The 26,765-nt window shown below is 41.8% G+C and overlaps 2 protein-coding genes across 4 annotated transcripts in view; one reads left to right on the top strand and one right to left on the bottom strand.

The window, feature by feature from the left end:
* Positions 1-8,545, top strand: part of PDIA6 (protein disulfide isomerase family A member 6) — a 15,585-nt gene extending 7,040 nt beyond the window's left edge. The window contains exons 7-13 of the mRNA XM_032682073.1: positions 363-477; positions 1,435-1,575; positions 2,754-2,838; positions 2,928-3,000; positions 4,057-4,215; positions 6,104-6,200; positions 6,942-8,545. Of these exons, the coding sequence (XP_032537964.1) occupies positions 363-477; positions 1,435-1,575; positions 2,754-2,838; positions 2,928-3,000; positions 4,057-4,215; positions 6,104-6,200; positions 6,942-7,010 (739 nt within the window). The 3' untranslated portion in view covers positions 7,011-8,545. The remainder of the gene's footprint in view (positions 1-362; positions 478-1,434; positions 1,576-2,753; positions 2,839-2,927; positions 3,001-4,056; positions 4,216-6,103; positions 6,201-6,941) is intronic.
* Positions 8,467-26,765, bottom strand: ATP6V1C2 (ATPase H+ transporting V1 subunit C2). 3 transcript variants are annotated; one of them, XM_032682076.1, is made up of 13 exons: positions 26,721-26,765; positions 25,732-25,949; positions 24,081-24,148; positions 19,990-20,075; positions 15,733-15,827; positions 14,946-15,037; positions 13,191-13,289; positions 12,082-12,150; positions 11,107-11,199; positions 10,598-10,691; positions 10,190-10,287; positions 9,635-9,764; positions 8,467-8,837 (listed from the first exon to the last, which is right to left on the bottom strand). In XM_032682076.1, exons 2-13 carry the CDS (start codon positions 25,858-25,860, stop codon positions 8,742-8,744), a joined length of 1,149 nt encoding a protein of 382 aa, XP_032537967.1. In that variant the 5' UTR covers positions 25,861-25,949; positions 26,721-26,765; the 3' UTR covers positions 8,467-8,741. The 3 variants fall into 3 exon arrangements, with proteins under 3 accessions (XP_032537967.1, XP_032537966.1, XP_032537965.1); XM_032682075.1 differs by lacking the exon at positions 26,721-26,765 and adding an exon at positions 26,054-26,519; XM_032682074.1 differs by lacking the exon at positions 26,721-26,765 and having other exon boundaries at positions 25,732-26,519.

Raw genomic sequence — 26,765 nt, 5'->3', positions numbered from 1 at the left:
TTTTGTTTGATATCCTTAGCCCCCCTAAAAGAGACCTTCCATCTCTGGTACACCAGAAGTGGGGTTTTTTGTAAGGTGTTTTAATAAAAATGTGTGGGCTTTTGCTCAGGGCCCCTTGGTGCTGTTTTGGCTGCACTCTTCCTTAGCAGTAAAATTCCCAGTTATCATTAGAAATAAGATCCAGGAGTTATACCTCCCTTTTATTTCCTTAATGCAGGACCTTAATCTCCTTTGGAATAACTCTCTTGTCATTCTCTGCAGAGACTTTATTTCCTTGAGTGGAATGCACTATGTAATGTTGAAGTGTGGTATACTTCTGCTAACTCTCAAAGAGCTTAGAGCACTTGTACTGTGTTTTTCAGCCTGGAGCCAGAATGGGCAGCTGCTGCCACTGAGGTGAAGGAACAAACAAAAGGAAAAGTAAAGCTGGCTGCAGTAGATGCAACAGTCAATCAGATGCTGGCAGGGCGATACGGGGTGAGTGTGCTCTGCAGTGGTTACAATTTTCTTTCCCTCTCTATTAAGTCAGATTTCTCTTCAATGCTTACTGAACTGTTTCTTCATCTGGTACTATTAAAAGTTTTTTGCTAAAAATAAGTGGTGCATACAATTTTTTTCCACAAATAATTAATTCCTGAATGTCAGTAACAATAAAAATAACTGGGGAGAGAGGAAAAGAATAAATTTGGATGTTGCCAATGAAAAAGGTCATCTGTTTCCATAAGATCTTGTATGCCTTTATCATCTAAAGTGAGAGGTCTCTCTTTTCAGACTGTTTGTATGCTGGCTGGGCATCTCCAGAACCCACACATGTACCCGTACAGCTTGGAACCAGTTAGCAGGGATCATTCTGACAATATTGGCTGCACAGATCAGATGTGTTGCTTGCCCAAAGTAAACTGATACTCTTTAATTTTTAGTACAGTCCACAGAGCTTACAGCGTGCTGCTTATTTTCCCTGTAAGTGCACATGGCTGACAGCAAAGAGGAACACTGAGCGAGTTTTACTGGAAGTGTAGCAGAGGGAGTTTAATGTCCACTTGTTGCCATGTAGTCACAGTGCTGTCCCCGCACAGACAAATTGGGACACTAATGTCTAATAAATATGAAGAGTAAAGATAGTCCTTATGATACTTAAACCTGTCGAGCTTTGTGCATCTAAATTGAGATTAAACCATTGCTGGTTCATCAGCCAAACGCTGAAGCAGTGTTTCAATGTATGTTAACCTTGTTTCGAATTGTTGCACAGATAGAAAGCTACAAAAGTCTTCAAGTTAAGTCAGAACATGCTGTGAGACTTGATACATGTAAATCTTAAATCTCTTCCCTTGCTCTTAATCTAGAATACATTGGACAAGCAGATAATTTCTACCGTATTCAATTCCACCATCAATTCGTGTTTATTTGAGCTGATGGCTTAAACTTGTCTTGCAGATTCGTGGATTTCCCACCATTAAAATCTTCCAGAAAGGTGAAGATCCTGTTGATTATGATGGTGGGAGAACTAGATCTGATATCATTGCTCGTGCTCTGGATCTGTTTTCTGATAATGCACCACCACCTGAGCTCCTGGAGGTACCTCTACATTATTTTCTCAAATTGCTTTTCCATCATATTCTTGGCAGCAATTTTAAGAGGACTATATTAACTGTAAATAAAACTGCCTGTGTGGTGCTTGTGCACTGTTTTGCCCCAGACAGTAAAGGGTGACAAGTCTTAAATAACAGAAAACTAAATGTTTATTTCTACTATGAATTTGTTGCTGACTGGAAGATGATCAGAACTGATGCAGTGAAGGCACAGACAGGATGGTGCCAGGGTGTGTGAGTCCACTCTTCAGTGAGTGAAAAGGTTGGGCTCATTGCCCCATCTCTTTCTCACAAAAAGAGGGCAGGGCTTTGTCATTTGTAAGCTGTCCATTGGGAGGTGCATGGTAAGCCATTTTGCTTGCCCAAGAAACCCCATCCCCTGTATGGCAACTTCTGGTTTCCACTTTCTGTTGGTACGTTTGAAATGGTGATTGTCTCCAAAGTGAGGTGCACACAAGACAATCCATTGGGATGCAGAAAGGAAAAAACCTAAAACATTTGTAGGATTAATAAAGATATTTTTAAATGCTTAGTTCATATTTCTCATCCTTCTAAAATGTCTATTATGCTTTAAATATTAATATAATAGTACATATTTATTTATGCGTATATGTATATAATTGATTTACAGATACTAGGGCTGCATGCTTAAAAATTTTTTTACTGGTGGGGTGCACAATCAAAGGTTGGAGACCACTGGTACAGGTCACTGGATCGATTCCTTTTGAGGCAGATCCCACAAACCCAGTGTTGCTGTTACTGTTGATTGAACAATCTCACATGCAGCAAAAGCTGCTCACTGCTGGCTCTCCTTGTGCCAGCAGGCATTGCACGGTCCTGGGGGTGCTCTTCCCAGCCCCGGGCAAGGACAGTGATTTTGAGCAACAAGTGACATCTTACTGTGCTTTCTGTAAGCCTTATTTGGTACCACTTACTTTACTGTTGCTACAAGTCTCTACAGAAGATTTTGTGAATTGTAGATTTACTTTGTAAATTATTCTTGTGCTGCGGGACCATTGAAGTAGGGGAGACTCATCCACTTTTGTGTCAAGTTGTTTCAATGCTTATTACCTTGTAGGATGGAGTTATTATAAGGCTGTTGGAGGGAAATGCAGTCACAACTGAATAACCAAGTCTCATTGACTTTCTGCTGCTCTCTTCTAGATAATTAGTGAGGATGTTCTGAAGACTACCTGTGATGCTCATCAGCTGTGCATCATTTCTGTCTTGCCTCATATTCTTGACACAGGTACACATACAAGCAAGCAGACTTCTGTATGAATTTGTCACTTAGAGCATGTAGTTGTGGTTTTTAACTCGTCCAATTCTGTCTAACAGGAGCCTCAGGGAGAAATTCTTACCTGGATGTCATGTTAAAAATGGCTGAAAAATATAAAAAGAAAATGTGGGGGTAAGTGTCATTGTAGATTGGTTATCTTGGAAAAGATGTGAGCATTTGTGGAGGTAATGGGCTAAAATTTGTATAATAGCAGTTTAACTACAGATCAGAGTTGTTCCTAGTTCAGGGTAGCATACTGTGGTATTTCACTAATTACCGGGGGAGGGAATGCTGTAACTTTAGAATAGCCTGCTATTTTTTTTTCTTTTCATCCACCTCCAATTCTGCCACAGTTTTCTCATATACTGCAGATTTCCTGCCACATATTGAAGCATTAATGAGATTAAGCAACTTTTACTCTTGTCCTGAATACTAAAATATTTTAGGGCAGTTTCTTTTAGTCTTTTGCTGGTGGGAGAGTCTGCCAGTATGAATGTTGAATTCTCAGGGGAAAAAAAAGGTAAATTACAGTTTATTAACAAGTTTCATGCTGTCAAAGAAGCAGGCCATCAGGCTTTGCCACCTCCTCTCAGGTGCAGGTGAGGATCTCTGGAACTTAATTGGAAAGTGAGAGCTGTTCTGTCACACAGACTGCTGTGAAAGGGGGCAGAATGGCATGAAAGCCTGGGGGAAAAGGCTGAGATTGGCTGATTCCAGAGGTTACTCAGGAGACTTGCTAAGCATTGCAGGAACTGAGACCTGACCAGCGAGAAACAAATACTGAGTGTCCTTAGCTAAAAGTTCTTTATAGTGATATTTAGGCAGGACTTTGTCATGTTTGGATCTGTGACTTGAGTAATTTTAAACCTTGCTTAATACAGGCAAAAGTGCAGCAATTTGTTCACTTTAGTAACATAGTTCTTTCCCTGCAATGGCTGTTCTGATCCAGCTTTCAGTGGCTGTGAGGATGGGACTGGCCTAGACGTGCTGCTGAGGAGGGGCTTTCTTCTGGTGCAAGGTTCAAGATCGGGACCCTGCTATTCCCTGCTGATATCAGTAACAGTTGCCAGTGTCAAGGGCAGCTCAGAGCCCCGCTTGAACTCTGCAGGGTTGCAGAATTTATGTGACTTGAAAATTATTGTAGTGCCTATCTTCATTGTTAATATTCTGTTTTGTCTTTTCCTCAAGGTGGCTGTGGACAGAAGCAGGTGCTCAGTCAGATCTTGAGAGCTCTCTGGGGATTGGAGGCTTTGGGTATCCAGCAATGGCTGCTGTTAATGCTCGCAAGATGAAATTTGCCCTTCTGAAAGGATCATTCAGTGAGCAAGGGATTAACGAGTTTCTCAGGTATGAAATCTTTCAGTGACTTGAATCTTTCTGTAACTGGGGCTGTGACTCTTTAGGCCAAAATCAGACTCTCGAGGATCAGACAAAACTTGCACAGTTAAGAGAATTATGATTAGAATGATTTCAGTGAGGATTGCAATAAAGCAGTCACTACCTTTTTGTGGTGTACAAAATTAAGTTGGCCGTTTAGACTTAAATGGTAGTTTTGGCATGACTTTTGACAGAAGTGGGCTTTGATGTTGAAAAATTCTGTTTCTCTGTAACTCAGGAAATAACTTGGTAATCAATTCTATTTACTTCAAATGGTGGATTCTGATTAGTCATAAGTAATTGGCAAGTTCCCAGTTTGGGTATCTAAATGGGTACTGTTGAGGTTCTGTATGTTACTGTTTATATTCCTTGTTCAGACTGGTCCTGTCTTCCCCCTCCTACCTCCCATTCTCCTGCCACCTGATAAACTGATTTGGGTTGCTGAAGCAATCCATCCAAAAATTCAATAGCTCAGTGCTCAGCACAAGTTCCCTGAAACTGCCTCTTGTATAGCTTGGGCAAGAACCAGTGCTGAGAAGAATGGAATGGGGAAGGGAAATGGCGAGGATGACAGAAGCTGACAGCAGCACTGGAACTCTGCTTCCAGGTAAAGCACTGGCTGCCATAAAGTATGCAAGAGCCTTTGAGAGCTTACATTAGCAGTGTTATTTCCATGTCTTTGCTTGGAGAATGGCATAGGACAGACAGAATTGCAAAAGCAAATGCAAATGCAACAGCGTCTCCCCACCTTGCCATAAGAAGCACATTAACTGAATGCTGTTCCTGCTGGATTAGTGGAACCAATGCTATATTCTCTTACCTGTTGATCAGACAGGTAAGATCTTACCAAGTGATCAGACTTTCTTCTCAGTGCCAAAAAATAAACATTCTTAGGGCATCAAGTAAAATTCAGGATTCAGATGCAAGAAGAGAAAAATACCAGACAGTTTGTACTAATTAATGCACATTAGAGAAGCATCTGCCTTTCTCAGACATGGCAAATTCTCTTAGTCTATAAAATCCATCTTAGCAAAGCCTCTCCTGGGGAGGGTGGATGGTACTTCCAGAACACAACAGTCAATTTAACAGCTTATATTGTTGGGTAATTGGTTTGGTATTGTCTTTCCACGCTTCAGCTCAGCTGTGCTGCCTAGAGAAAGTATAATCACAGTTGGTGTGGCTGGCTGTTAACTCGGCTGCTGTAGGCAGCTTCTGTAATCTAATAGGCAGTCTCAGCAGCGTTGACTACAAGTAAGGAAACTGGCACTGTGAAGAGCACAAAAATTATGGAATCCACCTAGGGAGGAATGCTAATTCAGTCTTATTTGCCTCTGAAAGAATGCAAAGGGATTAGCTCCTCAGGGTTTTAATGCTGGGCTTTTTGAGCAAGCCTAACTAGCAAGGGCAGGATGAAGTGTCTCAGAGGCTGGTTACCTTGTACCCATTGGAAGCCGTGGAGGCTTAGTCTTCACTAAAAAAGATATCTGGTAATTTTGAGTAACAGTTGCAGGTGACTTCCACAAATAGAATTGTAGGCTCTCCTTGGAGTTGCCTTAAGTGATAAACAACATACTGTTAAATGTCTGTACTTATCCATGATTGTTACACTGCTGAAATATGAAATAGTGTAGGTCACGGATGTCTTTGGATCCAATTGTAAATTTTCAATGCTGCTTTAAGGGCTCTGTCATTTTCCGCTTCTCAATTTGAAAAGTTTTTGCTTCCAAAAGACAGTTCAGATTTGCTTGAAGAGATGAAATCTTAAAGTTGACTTCCTTTTATCTGAAGCAGGCACTGTTCCAGGTGGAGGAAGGCTGGAGAAGTTTCTGAACTTTAACTTTTACATGTTTTTTCTCAGGGAACTCTCTGTTGGTCGTGGCTCTACAGCACCAGTGGGTGGTGGAGCTTTCCCCAAAATTCATTCAGTTGAACCTTGGGATGGCAAAGATGGTGAGGTAAGAGATGCTCCATTTCTAAAAGTGCTGATGAACTGCTGGGTTCAGAAGTGACAGAATAGAGTAACTAAGAACTGTCAATGTGAAAATTCTTGTTCTTACAAGCTTTTGGCAAGTTTTGTTGATGGTTTTGCATTATCTAAATCCTGCCAGCAGACCAAATGCCAAATTGATTGTCTGACTGTGGACCAGATGCTCCTGCCTAGCTGATAGGATGTGATCTGAAAATTGAATCCCTTGAGGAAGAAGTATATTAGCAGTGCTGAGTAAGGGAGGTGGTAGTGCATGCATTCAGGACCCCAGTGTTGTGGAGACTTTGGTTCTGCGGTATGCTGACCTTGACACCAAGGTCTTACTGTCAGAAAGTTCGTCAGGTAAAGCCTGTGTAATAAATAACACAGTGACTCAGTGGACATTGTTAAGGTTCAGCATTGCTGTAAAAAACAAAGTTACTGCAGTCCTTTGATCTACTTCAGACAAATAAAAGCACAGAATATGGTAGTAGTTTTGTTACAGAGCTTACTTGTATTGCCTTCATCTGGAGTATTTTTATTAGTAGAAAACAATCCTCAGTCTAAACTCTGATCACTTGTCCTGTGCTTAATGCACTTTGTTTTATGAACGAAAGAGATGACGGGAGAGAGCTTCACTCTCAGGATGAAGTAAGAATATTTCTAAGTCAGGGATCTCCTGGCATTAAGTACTTCTAAATACATGCTCAAAACCTTCCCTTTTTCACAGCTTCCAGTTGAAGATGACATTGATCTCAGTGATGTGGATCTGGATGACTGGGATAAGGATGAGCTGTGAGATCTTCAGGAAACTTTTTTTCTTGGGAGAGTTTGCGCAGCAGTTTGCAGCCTGGATCACAAACAGACGGATATTCCAGTGGCCTTTATGTGGGGAACAGCACATGACAAACTGTGCTGTTTGATGCACTGCAGCAGTGGACTGTACGCATCTCAAGAAAACATTGCAGAAATTCTATGAATTGTCATAACCAGTAAACTTGATTGTATTCTGTGTTACAAATATTTTGAGGACAACATGGATATTTCTTTGGAACATCTTGGTTTTTATTTTGTGGATAGTGTGCTGTTTGAGTGTTACTGGAGGCTGTTAGTGTAACCAATGTTAAATGTAATTTTTTTTTTTTCATGGAGGTGGAATCTGGTCAGCTTCTGTTTCAATTAAAGAATAAAATATTTTTTGACACACAGTGTTAGTCTTGTATAGAGTAAGAAAGGTGCACATGATACAGGCTGTCCTATTCTGGATGACTCTTGAAAAATGAACTGTAGAATAGAGAGGCTTGTGCAGACGGGAGTCCTAAGCCACCCCCTTGCTGTGAGATCTTGACCTAAGTGAGTTTGGCCTAAAGCCTGATTAGATGGACAATCTTAGTTTAAATGCTCTTTAGTCTTCCTTTTCTTATTGCTTCTCAGGGGCTTTCTCTTTCTTTGTGCCAGACTTCATAAGATCATTAATACAATGGAAGTGCGGTTGCTGCTGCAATGGGAGATGCTGGGAGCTGTTGGTCGTTCCCCTGGATTAGTAGTGAAGCTAATCCCCATTTTAGGGCATGAGGATTTCCAGGTGCTATTAGAAAACCACCCTGGTGCTGTCTCCAGCAAATTGGGTAATGTTTCTTCACTTCCCATCTGACATTGTTTTGATCTGAAATTGCTATTTCCTTGGAAGGGGAACTGGGAATAGGGATGTTTACTGCTGCTTTTTTAATAAAAATACTATTATTTTATTGCTCTCCATGTCTTGTATATTGGTGTCTAGTGAAGTGACCCTCATGTGATGAGCTTGTTTGTAAGTGAGGAATGAAAGAGCTGAAAGTTTCCCCTTCTTTCAAGGAAATAACCTAATATGGATATTTGTCATCAGATGTCTGTAAGAGATTGCCTGTAGCTCATCCCTGTGAAAGGCAGTGTCAGAACCAGCAGCAACTTTGCTGATTTGGTGCAAGAGATGTGTCTGACTCTTAAGTCATCCCAGCAGATGAGATCTAATGGAACTGTTTTAACTGAATTATCTTTGCAAAAACTAGACTCATGAGTACTTGGGACTATAAGTCATACTACAGTAAGCTCCTCAGCATTTTTGAGGATCTTTCCTCTTAAACTTTTGGCATTTTTTTTGTTAAATTAAAAGAACTTTGGACTTTTCTCTGATGCTTTCTACTTTTTCTGTTTGGGTATTTTTTTGTTAGAAAAACAGGACTGTATATACTTAGTAGACCCATTAGCCACCATACTTTTTAAATTGTTTTATTTCAAGTCCTGTAGATACTCCATCTTTGTAATTTACCAAAAAAAATAAATACTACCATAGTACCTCCTGCCTCTGAAATATTTTTTTGTAAAACTATGAATAAGGAATATTTATATTGAAGTCACTGTAAAAATTATTGGTAGGAAGATCATCCTGCTACAGCATCTGCATTTTAATTTGACTTTCAGCAGCTAAAGATCGTTTTACTATAACATTAGAGTCTTGAGAATTAATAGATGAAGCTTGAGCAATTTTTCTTTAACTGCAGTCAAGAAGACTGAGGTCAATCTTGAAATAGACATAAGGATAGTATTCTTGGTTACTCAGTTGTAAGCCAGGGATGTCCATGCCAGGCTGGAAAAGGAAATAATATGACTTTAGTGGCAGTAAACAAACTGTTGCGCAGTTCGAAGCTACAGGGGATTGCTTTTGTGCTCCTCTCCTACATTCGTCACTGGAATCTGGTCTTTGCTTGTTTCAGGCTGTCTAACATAACTAGCATTGAGAATTTGGGCTTCATTGTCATGAACTTGTAGCAATTTTGTGTGCATCAGCTCTAGAGCAACTCATCTCTAGAGCAACTCATCTCTTTGTCCTCCCTTTGCATAGTGGGAATCATGCTTGCTGGTTTTAGGCTGTTATGAAGGCCTGCTAGTTTATTTATTACTTTAGCCTAAAATGTTTCTGCACTCAAGATCTGGGAAAGGTGAAAGCAAGTACTGCTTGCTTAAGGCCTCGGTTATTTATGAATGACAGCCTTTTACAGGGGACAGAGGTGTCACAGTCCTAGCGTTTAGCTCCAAATTAATTTTTCTTGCTGGTGTTGATCTGAATGTTTATAAAGGACTTTAAGCCTTTTATGCAGAGGAACTGCCATAATTGAGCAGACCTATTTTGTTCTGGTAGCTGTGAACATCAGATGCTGCAACAGAAAATACAAGCAATCTCTATGCATCTGCATCATAATCTGAGCCTAACTGTTACCCTAATCCAGTCTGTAACCACCAGGGATTAGAGCTGCACCCAGGGCTTCTAGCTCCTAGCACTGCAAGATGTGAGGACATGCATGCTGGAGCCCCTGGGCAGTGGAAGTTTCATTTGGCTAAGCTGAGGCAAGCTACAGCATGTGCACTTGCAGTTCAAATACATACGTCCATTATACTTGCTGCTGCAACTTCATCCAGGTGTTTGAAGACCACGTTTAGGACATCTCTCAGGCGTTTTACAGACTTCCTATTTGGCTGCAACAGCATTGCTTGGAAATTTACTGGAAGGCCATACCTTGAAACACATCAACATACACGATCATCTGCTGCGAAGGGACACAGCTCTCTGCTCCTGCCCTTCTCCCTCCTCAGCCTCCAGGCATGCCAGCTGATGGTGGGTTGCAGAAACAATGCTACCTCCTGATCAGAAAGCATTTTCTTTTTGAAGCCAAAAGTCAACTAAATAGTGTCTTTGTTTTCCACTTCCCTGTGAGTGCCCCCAAAGAACTCTTTTTCATCAAATTTGTGTGTCACCTTTTTTGTGAACATCTGTATTGTCTCCCTTGAGCTCCTGGAATAAAGTGTGCAAGGGACACACCTTGACCAACACAAAACAAGGTGTGTAAGGGTTCCACCCACAAAGGAACTGCACCAGGAAGAGAACTGTATGTTTTGACTTTCACAGCAATCTCTGCCTGCACTGTGTGTTTATTCACTTACCTCAGGACAGATTCAACAAAAACTCTCAAGGCTTTCACATGAATCCAAGCCACAAATGCTTCACTGAAGTTCACTTTCAGCCAGCGCAGTAATGGGCCCTATGAGAACAGACACAACAGTACTGTGATCCCCTCGCTGAGTGAAGCAGCCCTATAACTAACACACCACTGAGGTCATCATGGGCTGCTGGGACAGTTCCCAGGCACCTGGTAGTGACTCCCAGTTTATCAGAAACTCAAATGACTTTGGGTAAATCATGTTATTTATCCCATGCCTCAGTTTTATGGGCTAAATGGAGCTCACAGGAGACTGTTGGAACCATAAAGCCATTTCTGAGTGAGAGATGCTTAGGCATGCTGGTAGCAAAGGCTGCATTTATGTAGGCCATCAGCTTGAGGGGCTACTTACATATTGTTGTTTCTTATCAGAAGCTAATTTCATCAGCTCTTCCTTTTCACATTTCAGCTCCTTCTCATCATAATAAAATTCTCGAACCATGAACCTACAATTGAATGACATTTGCTCTCACAAACTGTAGTCCAGGCAAAATGCACACTCATTTCTTTTGCCTCTGGAGAAACAGGTACAGAAAGTTGTAGCCATTTAACAAGCTAAAGTATGTGGAGGGTGGGAGTTAAAGTCACTCCTAGAAAGCCAGCTTCCTGCTATCAGTAGCGTGAGACCAGGAAGGACAATTCCAGGATCTGTAGTTTGGTGCTTTAGGAACAGGATCATTGATTCTGCTGCCACAGCTCCTTCCCACCCTACCTTGTCAGTGGCTTAGGGCCAGCAGCATCCCAAGCAGTCAAGAAGTCATAAAACTCAGTGATGGATTTAGCATACTGCACACAGAATAAGCTTCACCTTATCCTCATTATGTCTCACTAGCCTGCCCTGACTAGCAGTCAGTTACTTACCTGTTCTCCCTGGCTTTAGCCTTGAAGTCATCCATCACTTTTCTAAATAGGGTCACGGTGAAGAGTCCTCCCTCTGCATCCTCAGCAATCATTCTGTGGGAGAGAAATCCACTGCTGTGATTTGTCATGGCAAATCCCTCACGCCTTTACCTTCCTCACCTTCCTCTTTCGCAGTTCTCTTTATTTTCATTTATGATACTGAACACCACCCTGCTTTTTGAAAACTGTTGTGGCTGAAACAGGGAACAAAGACTTTACTAGCACTGGCCACACTATCTCCAATGTAAAACTCAATGAGTTAAGTTCCTGAACCCACTGTAGTACACACATTCTGCCTGTCTGATTTGTCTGTGTTTCCTGGTAGTGTTCCCCCACCTTTCCATGCACTTGTGTTTTTGAGACAGGCAGTAGCAAACAGCTTGCTTCCACTTCTTCCAGTTCAGGTCATAGCACTGTCAGCTTTTGTGCCCTGGATTGAACCTCGTGGTCTGTGTGAGCTGAGCAGTGGAATATTTAGGGTGAAAGGATAAGTTAATATGGCATTTGCTAATGCAAATGATAGTATGCTGAATTATTCTATTATACAGTAAGAAGCAATTAAAATGCAAATTTAGTGTTTGATCTTCTTGCAAAGTAGTTTCCATAAAGTTGTATGTGATTGCGTATGTTTGAATTATGCCTTGATTATTGTAGCAAATTGTCTGTTTTACACAAAAAAGCAAAGGCAATGGTTGAAAGTAGAAAGAACTAGATTACTTGAAAAAGGAACAACAACCTAATTGTAATAAAATGATTTTTTTCTTTTCTTTCATCTGCACTTCCCTTCAACAGAGTGATTTGTAGTTTCAATTGAAAATATGTTAATGTGGAGCCTATGCATTAGATAAGTGATTCCTTCCAGGACCCAGCAATTTGGCTGAAATATAGCAGGGATCTCTGGAACAAACAGGGAGCTTAATTTGGAACTTCACTTACTTGGTGGAGCGAGGCACTACCATATCTGAGAGGGATTCATAGGTCTTCTGCCACTGTATGTAGCTTGACCTTTGAGCAACACAAAACAAAGCACAGTAAATAAATACTATATACTGGAAAGCAAATGTGTTGATATATGTAGTTAATTAAGCTAATGGCTTAGGGTAGAAGGGTTGGAGTTCTTTGTGTTGGGTTATGTCATTAAGATACACTAAGCCTCTCCTATCCTTTCCTCTCCTAGTCACCAGCTGAGATGTTTCCCTCAATGCTACACCCTCAGTTTTCACTTGGGTCTTAGCTTGAAGAAGGGTTCACAACAGGAAGCTGATGGTGGGAAGAACATGGCTTTTGGCACATACTTCCAGGCTGTCACACAGTGTCCCATCCTCCAGGATCCCTACCATGGGTAAGTGTGGTGCATCTGCTGTGTGCAACCCCAGAGCTGATCCAATGCTAGACTGTAATCATGGTGAGTGCCAGCACTGGGAGAAAGGGATCTGCGGGATGGTAAGAGTTTGCAAAGCAAGAAGTCTGTTTTTAGGAGGAATCTGAAAGAATGTGCAAATAATAAACTCAATAAACTTATCTCAGCTTTTTTTAACCTGTGATACATACAGAAAAGTGATGGTGCCTTATGTGTGTGTTGGGACAGGGCTATATGGAGGGGGAAACTTTCGTGTAGGCTTCTGAGGAGGACACTGAATAACTTTTGCGACTGATGGCAGTGGCAGTCGTCCTGCATGTAGGCACTTGCAGATGCAGTGTATGGCCAGCAGAGGCTGTGAGTTGGACAGGTTATGGCTATGCTCCGGTAAGAGTCTGTTTTTCTTTTAGCTCATAGTATTCGGGAGGTTGATTGAGAACGCACTCGTAACCATTAAAAACCCACATCCCAATTCTGTCCTGCTACAGTTTTGGAGCAGTCTTTGTCTCCTTTTGTGCCAGCACCACTCTTGGCAGAAACCATTCTTCTTTGCTAACAGCTCCACCAGTGTCCCAGCCACAGCGCTGATGAGGTGCCCCAACCTGACTCAGCATTGCCTGGATCCGGTGCTTGGGCCTGAAACTCAACACCACATCAAGCATCTGTGCACACACTATTGCCTTACTTTGGCACCACGACGAGCAGTGTGATAAGATACTCAGAATCCAGAACAAAGTCTTCTTTATGCACTATGTCTGCCAGGGTCCGGGTCAGCAGATTTCCCCTACGGTGAAAAAGGCAAAGTAAAAATAACACTAGCAGGAACTCAGCAGCAGCACACTGGAGGTATTGTGCTGTGGGTGGAGTTGTTAATAGTGTATCCTGGGGTAGAAGAGGGCCAAGAAGGAGGTGGCTAAAGGACACAGCTACACCTCTGAAATGGCCATTTCATTATTTTTACTGCAAGAAAAGGATCAAAAACCAACTAATACTAATGACAGAATATCAGTGACTAGCATGAGGCTAGTTTATGCCCTTTATATGAAACTATACCATTCTGCTGCCTTTGTTTCTACAGTAGGGGTGTAGATGCTCAGGAAGGGCACATCTTCTTCCAGTCATTGCCACTTCCTGAGGGAGACACCTGCTTTCTCAGGAAGCCTGTTGAACTACTTGTGTGTCCAGGCTTCAGGCAGAGCAAGCCATGTTAGTACAGACCTAGGCCATCAAAGCAACACTGGCATATCTGGACTGCCATGGCCAAGCACACTTAGATACCTCCTGCTGAAGGGCAGTGAGAGCAGCAGTCTCATGCATGGGTGGGACCTGCAGGAGGTCTTCACAGACTAAGCCCACTTGATCATATTAATTCCTAAGAGATGTAGATGGCCAGGGCTGACTGGACATGGCTGGAAGGCACCAAGTCTGTATGACAAGAGAGGAATCATCCTTCCTGTCACTGGGCAAAAGTGAAAAGGACCTAAACCAGTAGTTTCTAAATATTAATTAAGTGGCCAGTAACTTATTAGGTGTTTGTTCAACTCAAGTTATCTGGCACAGGTAGACACCAGAGTTGTCAGCATATAAAGGTGAATGAAATGGTGAGAGGAAGATAGGCCTTGACCACAAGGTCTCCGTTCTTCCCCCTCATCACCTGGCTGGAGGCCTGGCCAGCAGGATGCCAACCTGGCTGGCTGCAGGGTCAGGAGGGCAAGGACCTGTGTCCTGTGCCCGGATCCTGAATATGAAACAGTGGCACATATAAGCATGTGTTGGGTGAGGGCTTGCACAGCATCATCTAAGTTGCTTTGAATTTACTACTTACTGGATTTTACTATTCTCCGCAGTGATATCCTAGAAAAAAACCCAGGTATCAGCACTGACAGAGGTAAAGACCATAAGCAGACAAAGACAGGAGAGAGAACATTTGGGAAGCCCGAACAGTGCATTACCTGAACCAACAGAATGAAACAAAGAAAAGAAAAATATAAGTGGGATGCCGATGAGGTGCAGCAAGACAGCAAGACAGAGCAGGACAGAGCTGTTTCCTATGGGAGCTCTGCAAATCCTGTTCAGAACACAGGACACAGCTCTGTCTGGCAAAGAAATCCACCAGCTGACACTGCTCATCTAATTTCTGACTCCCTGAAGTCCCATCAGAACAATACAGTGCATTTAGTTTTGACTCTTTCCAAGACTGCCTTCTCACACTGCCAATAAATCCCATTAGGAACGGCACTGTCCCTGAGCTGATTTTGAGACATGCTGATTACACCAGCTTTCCTATCACTGACTTTCACTGTGTCTGCAGCTACTCAGCATGCCCCAAAGCCAGAAAAGTGTTCCCACCAGAACACACATGGTCCTCTGCACAGCAATAGGTGTGGGCTCACACTGCCCTCAGTTCAGCCATGCAGCATCCCCAATGCAAAATACTTACATAGTTTTTTTCTCCAGGTTTTGCAAATTTCCTTTAATGTTGTTGTACACAGCTGATCGAGTCTTCAGGTCTGTTTCTATTTGAGTCACTTGCTAAAACAAAGTAAAAAAAAGTGACTCAACACAGTGGTGGTGGCCTTGTTTTCACCTCCATCCCATTGCCACTGCACCTTAACACAAGCACACAGCTGTCAGCCCCCCTAAAACCACTTGGATTGTGGGCAAGAGGGAACCGGTGTCAGACCTCCCCCATGGCAAAGGCCTCTGCAGAAAGTAGGATTCAGTCAGCTGTTGCTGTAAGTGTGCCGAAGCTGTACCTAAGGGGCAAGTTCATGGTTTCATTTGTTACCTACATTGAACTACACATCACACCTTTCTGAATGAACTGACAGTGTAAATAATTCATCCAGCCTGCAGGCATTTGATTTAATGTCAGACCAACAATTTCACAAAAAACCCTCCAAGATGGAGAATAATATGACAGTATATGAAAAAAATAAAGTTTTACAATGAAGGGGATTAAAGTGCACAAAACACATCAATATACTGTAGTAAATCTGACGAAATGCCATATACTTACAGATTGGTTAGGTTTCAATGTACGTATTATAATTGCAGTAGAAATTAAAATAATATAAACTGCTTCCGTATGAAGCGTGTGCTTCTGAGCTTGTTCCTGGCCAAGCCAAAGGCAAAGTTTTCACTGATTGCAGTGAGAGGAGGGATCACAACCTGCCAAAAGACATGCTTCCCCATGACAACATCTTAAAATTTGTATTGCAATTTACCTTTGCTAATGCTTCTGATATATTCTTCAGCGGCTGCTTTATGGGATATTTGGCCATGTCCCACTCAAACCGTGTCAAGTAGCTAATTAGGTCAACTGAAAATGCAAAGAGATGCATGAAAGTAGATAGTGTATCAGACAGCCAAAGTTTGGGTGGTAGTCCCCAGCTATAGCTTAGGCATAACTTTGATTATTTTTAGAGACAGGAGTGAACCAGAACCTCTGAATTCTTATAGAGATTTGATCTAAATCAAATCCACACAGATCACATGCCCAATCTAATCACTATTCTAAACATGCCCAAACTTAGAAATTGAACCAGAAATCTTTACTGCCTTACACCTAGTAGTATAGAAAAAGTGTAAAATTATCTGTATCAGCAGGACACACAGTTGTAGAGACATTCTTCTTCACAGTAGAAACAGTTTTGTGTAATCTCAATCTTGATTTCTGCAATATGCCTGAATTTAATCCCAGCAAGAGCTATCAGAAAAATACTTCATGCCCAGGACAAGCAGTAATAGTCAGGGTGGTTGAGAGCTTCATCAAGGGTATTAAGAGCATAGCAGATGTCACTTCTCTGTGATTCAATCAAGTGCTCACTAGAAATCAAACAAATTCAGATGTGATGACAAATTTCTCACTGATTTTGTGCACAGAAGTTTCCATCTCACAAAAAGCTATAGAGTATTTATATAAATGGATAAATCCAGTCACAGCATCCAACAACAGAAATTCACAGCAAGGCTCTGCGCATGCAACCCCCAAAACAAGGCACCCTCGGACCATAGGGAGCCATAGCTTCTTCCCAGAATCAAGAGGAGACGACACATACAACATCCAGCTCCTAGAACAGGATCGTCCTGTTTGAAGATCAGGGCTCCTGGATGTTCGAAAACAGTAAGGCTTAGTACATTATGGTACCAACTAAGGAATTCTCCTCCAGCAGCTCATGAAATCAAACAGCTCTTTGCCTGAGTCCTGAAAGCCCTTTGGATGCTGAACACACCACTACACAGTGTTCTTGCACAACTTTATAGGATGAGGTAAAGTCATGCATCCTGCCACAATAAGCAGAGGGGCTGGAACTGCCCCCTAAAGGTTAAGAAGGCAAGGGGAAGGCAGCAGGCATGGTCTCAAGGTCTAGACAAAGAGGCCAGAGGCCCTGTCACCTGAAGGGTGAGCTCCCTTCCAGACCAGGAGGGTAAATATGGAGAATATCTCGGAAGTTGCACTGAGGCAATAGGGAGCAAAACAAGCTCAAGGTGCCAAGTAAAGGATGTGCATGCTGAGGTCCTTAAGTGCTCTTTGCTGCCTTGTCCAGGGAGTGTATTCAGTTCCACAGTGAGGTTTGAGCACAATTTCTTGTGGGCTGGACTTTGAGGGTAAGGGCAAAATTTTATGAACCAAGGTGCATGAGAAGGAATGTGAAAAATTGTGTCATTGCCATATTACCAGGCTGAGGGTACTACCCTGTTTTGTGTGATACCAAATACCCTTGGCAGGAGAGCACTATCTTTTCCATGGGCTTCTCTCACCCCACAACAGAGTCAGTTTACCCTATTAGATTTCCGAAGCATGGAAAGTCTTATGCTAGGAGGGAACAGGCTTCTTAGCAAGGGATAAACTGCCTAGAAGGCAGAGAGCACTGGCACGGTGGTGTTCTCCTCCTCTTTCTAAAACCACATCTGTGTCAATGTCCCCCACATCCAATCGGCAGGAGTCACAAGGCAAAGATCTAATGCTTCCTGCTAATGTCTAATCAGGAATGAGCAAATTCTCCTGCACACAGAGGAGAAGAAGGCAGGGAGAGCTATGGCACAGCTCTCGTGTGCACAGTTCTCCAGCAGTGCTTGCTCATGTTCTCTGTGGGGAAGGCAGAGAGGTCAAAAATACTTCAGCAACAGAGCTCACACACCATTTTCAAGCATGGGGTACACAGCACAAGGATTTCACCCCGCTGCCTCTCTTCTAAGCTTGCGTGCTTAGGCCTTGCTAAATACAGTGGGGATGAAACCTGCAAAGAGCACGGCATTACCGGGCTGTGCAGAGGAACATTGTATTCACAGGCTCTTTAAAGACACACACTGACCTATTTATAGCTGATGAGATATAAAAGTTCCCCAAAGAACTTCACATGCCCTTTCTATCCTCACATTCCTTAATTCTCAGCAGAATCCGGATGCTGGACAGTTAAACACAGCATGAGTTCTCAGTCCAGGTTTTCAAGCTCACTCCTGAGCAGTACTCTGGCACTGGTGCAGGTTAGTTAAGCAGCCTGATCTTGGGGTGGCAAAACCTACTGTGAACTACACTAGCAGAGCTGAGTGTAAATTGCCAAACACTCTTAGAATCCTGATGCTCATGGAATGGCATCCCTCATTTATGGGACCTGTCAAGTCACTTCTAAAAGACTTCACACAGCTGCCCACCCAGGAGAGATGATTCCTACCAGCTCACAGCTGTCCAGGAACTCCACAGCCTGAATCTCTCAAAATCTAATTTACACACTCAGCTCTAAGAGGCAGTGTTAGACACTTTCCCTTCAAAACACTTAATTCTTCAAAATTGTTATGCTTCCCACTTTGCTTTGTTTTGCGTTCACTATAAAGAATGGAGTTATTCTACCACTTATTCAATTTTAAAATTCATTTGGGTTTAACATTACCATAAATGGAAGAGAATTTGGTATGAATCTTTGAAGATAAGCTTTAATTACATTTCACATTTTTTATTCTGTCATAAGCAAGAAAGCTTGCTTATGCTGTTACGATATATTAAAAATTTTTTCTTACCCAAATATACATTTCTCTTGGTAAGAGAGAAATTTCCACATGGCTGCTTTCAACTGTTGCCCACTGAAAAACTCTGTGTGTGTACGCTCACATAACTAAAAGTGCTGTATTTTTTAGTACTTTGCATTTTTCTTCATACAAATCTAACAAAAAATTTAGACACACAGCCACCACCTAACTGCTATCAGAATTATATACAACTGAGCTAAAATCAGTGTAACTTAAAGTTTGAGTTGGGATGGTCTAATAGTCTGAAACCGGACCATGAAGCAAGAAATCAGGTCTTATAATTTTGTTTCTAATTTCACGACCTCAAGGAAGTCCTTGAGTTCACAAACTCAAGGAAGTCCAAAAGGACTTTAGAGTCCTTTTGCTAATCAAAAAGGAAAGGAGGAAGACTTGGTGCAGCAAAGTTGCTGCTGCTTATGAAGACTGACACTGGAAGATATTAGGGGAATCCTCACATGCTAAAGATGACTTAATTTTTTAAGATGCAGTGAATAATCTTGGAAAGGTTAATGTCCTAATTTAATATGATTTGCTTGGATGACCAAACTCAGACAGAGGAGAGAAATTAGTAACACACAAGTAATTGTCATATCCTAATACCACACATGAAGAGCTGATATGAAAACAAAATGGTGTAAAAAGGGGAAACAAAGGAAATTAATGAAACCTGTTGTTTCTCAAGTCATAGGGATATCGTGATCAAGCTACGAGGTTGTTACTTGAGAAATCCATCGTAACCTGATCACTGTATCTCTACAACCAGACCAAGACCTGTGTCTAGCACTAATACACACAAATGCATGCATGTGACAACACCACAATCATCAGTCAACATACTTTTGAGACATTTCATTTTATCCTTTAGCCCTGAAACACAGTAAGTGGGATTATTGTATTTTTTAAACAGCTACACTCATCACACATCAGTTTTATGTCATGCAAGGACATTTCTAAAAGAACTTCCTTCCCCATCCTTTACCCATACAGGTCTGAAGTACAACATTGTAGACAGTCAGAGGGTGATGGAGTGTGCACTCTTAAGTTTATTCAAAAGCATCATTCTACAAGTTTGTAATTAGCATGTGTAACACACCCAATTTTGTTGTACTTTCTCAGGATAGCTGGGGAATGCAAATCAGTAACAGATCACTGACAGATGTCACACAGCCATACAGAATGAGATTTAGGTGCCCATAAGAGATCAAGCCCAGGCAGGGCACAGAAATGTGCTAGGTCATTTTAGGAGTGAAGGAGGATGTCTCTTGCTTTCCTCTTCATCCAAAGTTAGCTTCTGCTAACTTTGAGAAAAATGGGAGCAGGCTAAACATGTTCTTATAAAATGTTGCTGTGGCTGTCCTTTCTGAAGTGTGAGAGTTTCAATTCCACATATTCATATTCTAAAACAAACAAAGGCAGCATCAATGCATTAAAAATCCCACATTCACAGCACCTACCTCCATTGGCCAGAAGATTTTCTTGGACTTTATCTTTTGAGTCCTCTATAACTTCTCCTATGTACTGGGCTATTTTCTTTATTACGCTTAGGTGTAACAAGAAAACTGTGTTAGTGAAATTGTAACAAAATTGTAACAAAACAGCTATCACAATAATCTAATAAACACAGAGATGCCCAAACAAAACACCTGAAGCAAGGCAGGTTACTTTGCAATTCAAATGATGATAAAAAAAATCTATGATATATTGCAAAACTAAATTTCTTATCTCTTAAATACATTGATTTCTGCAAAAACACAGGTAATATCATTTATCCAGTGCTCTAGACTGATCAAGATTCAGTCTTCTCTACACTCTTTACATTCATAGCAGAAACCAGAAAGGCAAGAAACCCATGTTTAAAACCCCAAAGATGATGAAGGAACAGAAGGCTACATACAGACAACATTGACTGAAAATTCGTTCCCTAGAATGCCAAAGAAACTCTAAGGGTTGCTGACAGAAGGTTCTTATAAAGTATTCGGGGGTAAATGGCAGTGTTCACTTGTTTGACAGGGAGAATTTACTTCTTGTTCTTTTTCTTTAGGGGATTCTTTCTCTCTTATCCTTTAAGGTATAGGAGAACTAGACTGAAATCCTTCTGCCCGATTCAGAGTAGTGATTTGATCAGAGCCCCTCCTGGAGAACACTATCTCCACACAGTTACTTATTCTTTGCTGATTTAAAAAAATGGATTCATGAAGTCCCTCCAGCAGTAGATCCCCCTGTTTCTAGTCAAAGTACCTGTCTCATACAGGCTAAGAGACTTTCTGGTTGTTCAAGTATCCTTCCGCACTCAGAGATATTCACAGAATTTGGCTTTCAGTTCCCTAACTGTTCCAGGTTGACTACACACTGTAAAAAAAAAAAAAAAGCAGCAGCTACAAAGCAACTGCCTGATCATGAAATTGGTGGAGACATGAAGTGGACATAATCCTTGGCACAGTGATAGGGAGTGTAATGGCAGGCTTCTTATCCCTTTCTTTCCTTCCTGAGGGGAGACTACTACAGCTGCAGATGAGCTGCAGACTGAAAGGGCACCTACAGTGTTTGGACAATGTATCTTGTGACATCCTGTGGTTTTCAAGAGCTCAGGAATAGGACTTTGGGCCAGGTACAGTCTTCCCTGGTATGAGGAAAACATCAGAGAAAAGGATTTTCATTCACGTGCTGCAAAGCAGTTACATCTATCTCTATTCCTGTGAAAAAACTTACAGTCTTGGGAAAGGTTTTCTAGTCCTGTGACAGGGAGGAAAAAGATGAGATTGCTGATGCTGCCAAGAATGCAGTAGTTAGAATTCATGCTGTTTGGGATCATTCAGTCTGAAGAAGAGAAGATCTTATTGTGACCTTTCAATATATAAAAGGGGCTTATATGACAGCTGGAGAGAAGCTTTTTACCAGCACCTGTACAGCATGTGTTGCCCACACTCTGGCTGTGGGGAGGTTGAGGGATCCAGAGAGTGGTTCCCTGTCAGCTGTGACCTTTCCAAGCATTTCTGAAAATTTCAGCTGGTAGATACAGCTGGTTTTTGTCCTCTTTCATGATGCTCAGGGAGCTCAAAGGAACTTGGAACAATAGTTGGTAAGACCAATAGAAGGAGTCTATAGATCTTACGGAGAAAGTCCATGGGGAAGTGTATAAACCAGGAGATTTTCCAAAGTAGCTTTCATTACTGTTTCACTCAGTGAGCAGCTTTCACAGTCAACACTTAAAACCTCTGCCTTTAGATGAGATGAATCCCACCTTGAGGAAACATCATGCTCAAATGATGCTTTAAAAAGGAAAGGGTTTCAGCTAAACTGCTTCAAGAAGTAGTAGTAAAAACCCATAAAAAGAATAACTCCATTTAACCTATTGTTACGTCTTGAAAGACTTTCACATTTTGCTTCTGCAAGTGCTGCAATGCCATTACCTTCCAAAAAAATAAGTCAAAGTCTTTAAGTGATACTAAAAATGAAAAGGTGCTACCAGCCAGGCCTCCAAAACACTACAGGGAGCAGAAGTCCTACAATCTAAGGCTGCTGCCAAATGCTCTGCCAACAGAGAACAGGGAGAACCCCCAGTTAACAGTGACCCAGAGGACTGTCAATATGAGAGAGCTCCATGCTACCACAGGGTGACATGGAAAAACACTCTTCCTCCCTGAGTAAATAAATAATAAAAGTATGTGGAAACAATAGCTCCTGCAAGCTCTTGCCCCTTCTCTGCTGTCCTGGCAGGAGGCAGCGCTGACAGGTTTGCACTGCCTGGCTTTACTGGCAGCTGTGTTTATCCAGCAACAGTTCAGCAGGCAGCTCTTTCAGAGGAGCAGGAACATGACTGCTCAGGTCATCTGAACAGGCTTGTAACCCTCTGGATGCCATTTACGTCAATCAAGTGTGAGTGCTTGGCATTTTAACCCCTGAATCACAATTCAGACATAAACCTTAGGCATTTATTTAATGCAAAATGCTTTTGTATTGAGTCCTTGTGGGACTCAATCTGCTAATACATTTGATTTTTTTCTTGTGTTGATGAATCTGTGTTGATTATTAGCTGTTACTATTCTAACGCTTTTTCATTATTTTTCAATGCATCCCTCTTATTTTTAAATGTTGTTGATCCTTCTTTGTTACCTATCTTGATAGGCAAATGGGACAAAAGGAAGAGTCCTTGCCTCAGCAGATAACAGTGGAAGGGCCTCACTGTTGCTTGCCTATCTGCTACCCTGACTAGAGACACCTTCCATGAGAACAGTTAGCAGATATTGGCACTGTCTCTTCCCAGATTTACCCCCATTCCCATTTCCTTCTCTACAGTATGAGCCAGAGGCCTGAACATGTTTACAAGGAATATGGGGCAGTATTTTCGGCAGGGTCACTATGGAGATGCTTTTCTTGATTAATTAAGTTTCTCTGTCCTGCTAAAAATCCTGAAAAAGCAATATGGTTTAGTTTTAGGTAGTCTTTCAATGCAAGATATGAATCATATTCTATGCTCCTAGAAACATCAATGTTGTATGCAGTCCAGAGTGATCAAATGTAATCATCCTAATACAGACTTCACATAGCACCAATAAAACTAAAAGAAATATATTGTAGCAGACCTACTTTGACCCAAACTGCCCAGCCTAGATGCCAACAGTTTCTGTCAGGGTTTCTGTATATGTTTGCAATTGCCTGATAAAAACCTGTGAAAGGATTGAGCATATTCAGATAAGCAAATCCTTTTCAGTCTGGACTGGGAGAAAAAAAGGCTAAAAGCCCCAGAGCTAACACATGACCAAAACTACATGTGTTCATAGTTGCATGCTTCCAAAGCAAAAAATAGAACAAACCAGAAGAACCCAGCAGCTTATACTTTCATTGTCTCAAACTCTACTTTGTGCCATGAAGCGTCTTACAACTTGGCATTTTCTCAGCTTGCTACAATATATTATTCTTTGTACATCCAGGTCAGTTTGGTCCAAAAGGCAAACTTGGCAATGGTCAGCAAGTCATGGTCAGATCATGCAAGTCTTTGCTTGAGTAGGTTTTATACAATGTGAATCAATATTCTGGCTTTCAAGGAGTTTAAAAGCCTGAAAGAGAGAGGTTTGGATTTTATTTAAAACAACTTAATCCTTAGAACTCCTATATCTGTTTGCAAAGGGACAGAAGGCTCTACAGAAATACTCTGTGAAAACAAGATCAGGAAGGGTTTCATATTCTCTAAAAGCTGTTTTATTAAGTTTCTGGATGGGGGAGGAAGAATGTTCTTAAACAAACAAACAAAAACCTCAACTTTTCAAGCAGTTTCCTTTTGAGAAACAGCTTTCCTAGCACTGCCACTCAAATCACCGTGCAGAGAAAACTATCACAGACTCCATTCAGCTAAATTTTAAGGAATCATCCTTTCCTTAGGATGACTTCATGACAATCAACACAAGGGTTAAACGAAGCCTACCCACTTTAGTCCAGCTGTAGTCCAGGCTGAACTGAGTCAGACTGAGGTGAACACAAGGACATACCATCTCATAAAAACAATGTCTGTTTCTCATTTGTAGATAGTAAATAAGATCTATTTTACCTTTCAGCAAAGCTATCAAGTTTTCCCAACTCATCTGACAGACCAACAAGAGCATCCAGTGTCCCCACCTGTGCAAAAGATGAGAATTAGGTGAAAGATGCACAACTCTGCCTAAGGCTTCTGTTGGCAGAGCCTTAAGGAGACTGATTTGTGCTTAACACTCGTGAATTCAATAGTTTGGTTGAACTTTATCTACTTTGTGGAAAATAGTAGCAATTCCTTTACCCGGGACCTAGGGCATAAAAAGCCTTTTCCAATAAAGGAAAAAAATACGTGTAGTCTCAAGATCACACATCACTGTCTTCCTGTTTTCATTTCATCCTCTATCATTCACTGAGCTGCATAGTCTTTAACCTGATAAAACAATGACTAGAAATGCACAAAAATAATGCACACATACAAACGAGTCAGATGTACTGAGAGAACCTAGAGAAGCAGCACTTAGAGACCCTAAGACAGAGGGTTTCTGTCTGAGTTTTTGCTATTACCGAAGATTAAGTCTCTCACAAAGCCACTTGCGACCAGCATCTGCTTTTTGTATGACTCAGTCACCATCCTGTATTTATGGTTTTGCAGTATACTGCTAAACCTTTTCTTCTAATGTTGCCAGCTCAACATTATGAAGGGTCAAGCTGAGGGAGAAGAAAAAAATTTTATATAGAACAAATAGCAGAATGTGAATGGGTGTCTTCAGATACTCCAAATGCTTTACTTCCTTTAGCACAAGCAGACTCACACTACCACCAGTTGGGTAAGGTCCACAGATGATAAAAATAAGGTCCATAGATGGTAAAAATAATATCGATCTCAGGTGCGTATGCAAAAAGCAACATTACCAGTCTGAAACATTTGTGTGACAATTCAGTAGGTTATTACTTGAGAACAGGCCATGCTCCCCTGTTACTTGGATCCTTATGTACTTGGAAGAGCTCAAGTTATAACTGTTAACAATCTTTTTGGATTAAAGGCAGATCCTGGGTGCACTAAGTGTAGCATTGTTAAGTGATGGGTGATGACAACTCCCCAAGGAATCAAGTTAGACATCTGTGGTAGCTCTATTGACTTTAATACAGCAGATCTTGATTTCCTCATAGCCACCATTGAAATAGAAATAAAAGTGCAGATCTCATAAAATAATTTTTAAAATCATGGATTAATACCCTTTGAATTTATATGATATTATGAAGCTGGATAATGCAGCTGAATAAACACACACATCAATTTCCCAAGGACTAATGTGCATTGTAGCACTGCTTTCTCTGTCAGCAGTGTTACTGCTGTGGTTCTAGCTACTCCCTTTGCATTAGCAATCCATCATGTAAAGTGCTGTATGTCTTTCATGACTAGGAGCAAATTGTACATGGAATGTAAGAGATTAGTTATTTAACTTATGCATTTTTCCTTCTGATACATGTACCCTTCCAATGTGAAGGTCAGCTTTGAGCACAATGACTTACTTTTCTCTGATCAATTTTCAGTTGACTGAACACAACTCATCCCCCAACCACAGTCTTCTTCTACTCTCTGCATGTTATCCCGAAAGATAAATCCCATGTTTATCCTAAAGGATAAATCCCACAGTTATCCCAAAAGTCTTTAGCCCTAGCTAGTGCTGCTGTATTGCCCATACACAAATCCCTTCTTCACTTACCTTTAAGTCTGGAATATGGAATTTGCTGTTGCTGGACAGGTTGGATTTAGATGTCACAGTGTTCATTCTCTCCCATGCCTGCAGATTTGTTTTATCTCCTGGAGCAGAAATTAGCCAGAACTCTGACATTATCTAGTATTTTTCCTTCACTCCTGCTCACTGCAGAAACTCAAAGCAGGTAAGTGGTTGAAAAAGCACTGCACAAAGTGTGGTCTTCCCTAAGAACAGAAAGAGTTAGAACAGATCACTGATTTATTTTTTTTTTTCAGAAACACCAGGAGAGTGAGTCAGTCCTATGTCTCAGGCTGAAATGGAACATGACCTTCCCCAGAATGTCACGGAAAGAGTGTGACTGTTCTTTCCTTCTCAGGGTTGATCCATCCAGTTTCTGAATGAAGAAATGAAGCTTCCTCCTCCCTTTTTCCCTCCCAGCCTGTTCCGTTTGCCTTGCACTGTACATCCAGTCACCACTGGGGAGTCTGGGGACTTCACCAAACCACCCAAACGTAATAAAGCATTTCTGCTTGATAACTATTCATTCTCAAATTGTTGGATACTTGTAGGGAAAACTGAAAGCAAGACCTCTGCTGAACATAAAGGCTGCAAAAGATGCCACTGGCAAGAATGGAATATTGCTTTCCCCTGTGTTTTTTCTTCCCCGGCTGGATAGGAAGGAGCTGGAGAAAGGCAGGTCCTGGAGTACAGAGACGGTATCGTCACACCACCGCAGACAGAACAGTCGCGAGAATCCGGAGGGGGGACAGCTACTGTGGCGTGAAGCGAACAGATGAGGGCAGGAGAGCGAGCAGCGGGCACCGCACCGCAATCCCCCGTCCTTCCCGAGGGCTCCCCCGGGGCACCCCCGACTCACGCCCTCGCTCTCCGGTGCACGGGACGGGGCAGGTGTGACACTGGCCCTTGGGCACCGACCGCTGTCAGCGCAGGTGTGGGGAATGTGGGGGATGCCGGGTCTCTTCCCGCTGCCTCACCTGCCCGCGCTGCTCCCTGTGCCCGCCGCTCCCGGCCCGGCGGCT

This window comes from Chiroxiphia lanceolata, chromosome 3 (assembly GCF_009829145.1).
Source record: "Chiroxiphia lanceolata isolate bChiLan1 chromosome 3, bChiLan1.pri, whole genome shotgun sequence".
NCBI lineage: Eukaryota > Metazoa > Chordata > Aves > Passeriformes > Pipridae > Chiroxiphia > Chiroxiphia lanceolata.
This window is presented reverse-complemented; position numbering and strand designations above follow the sequence as displayed.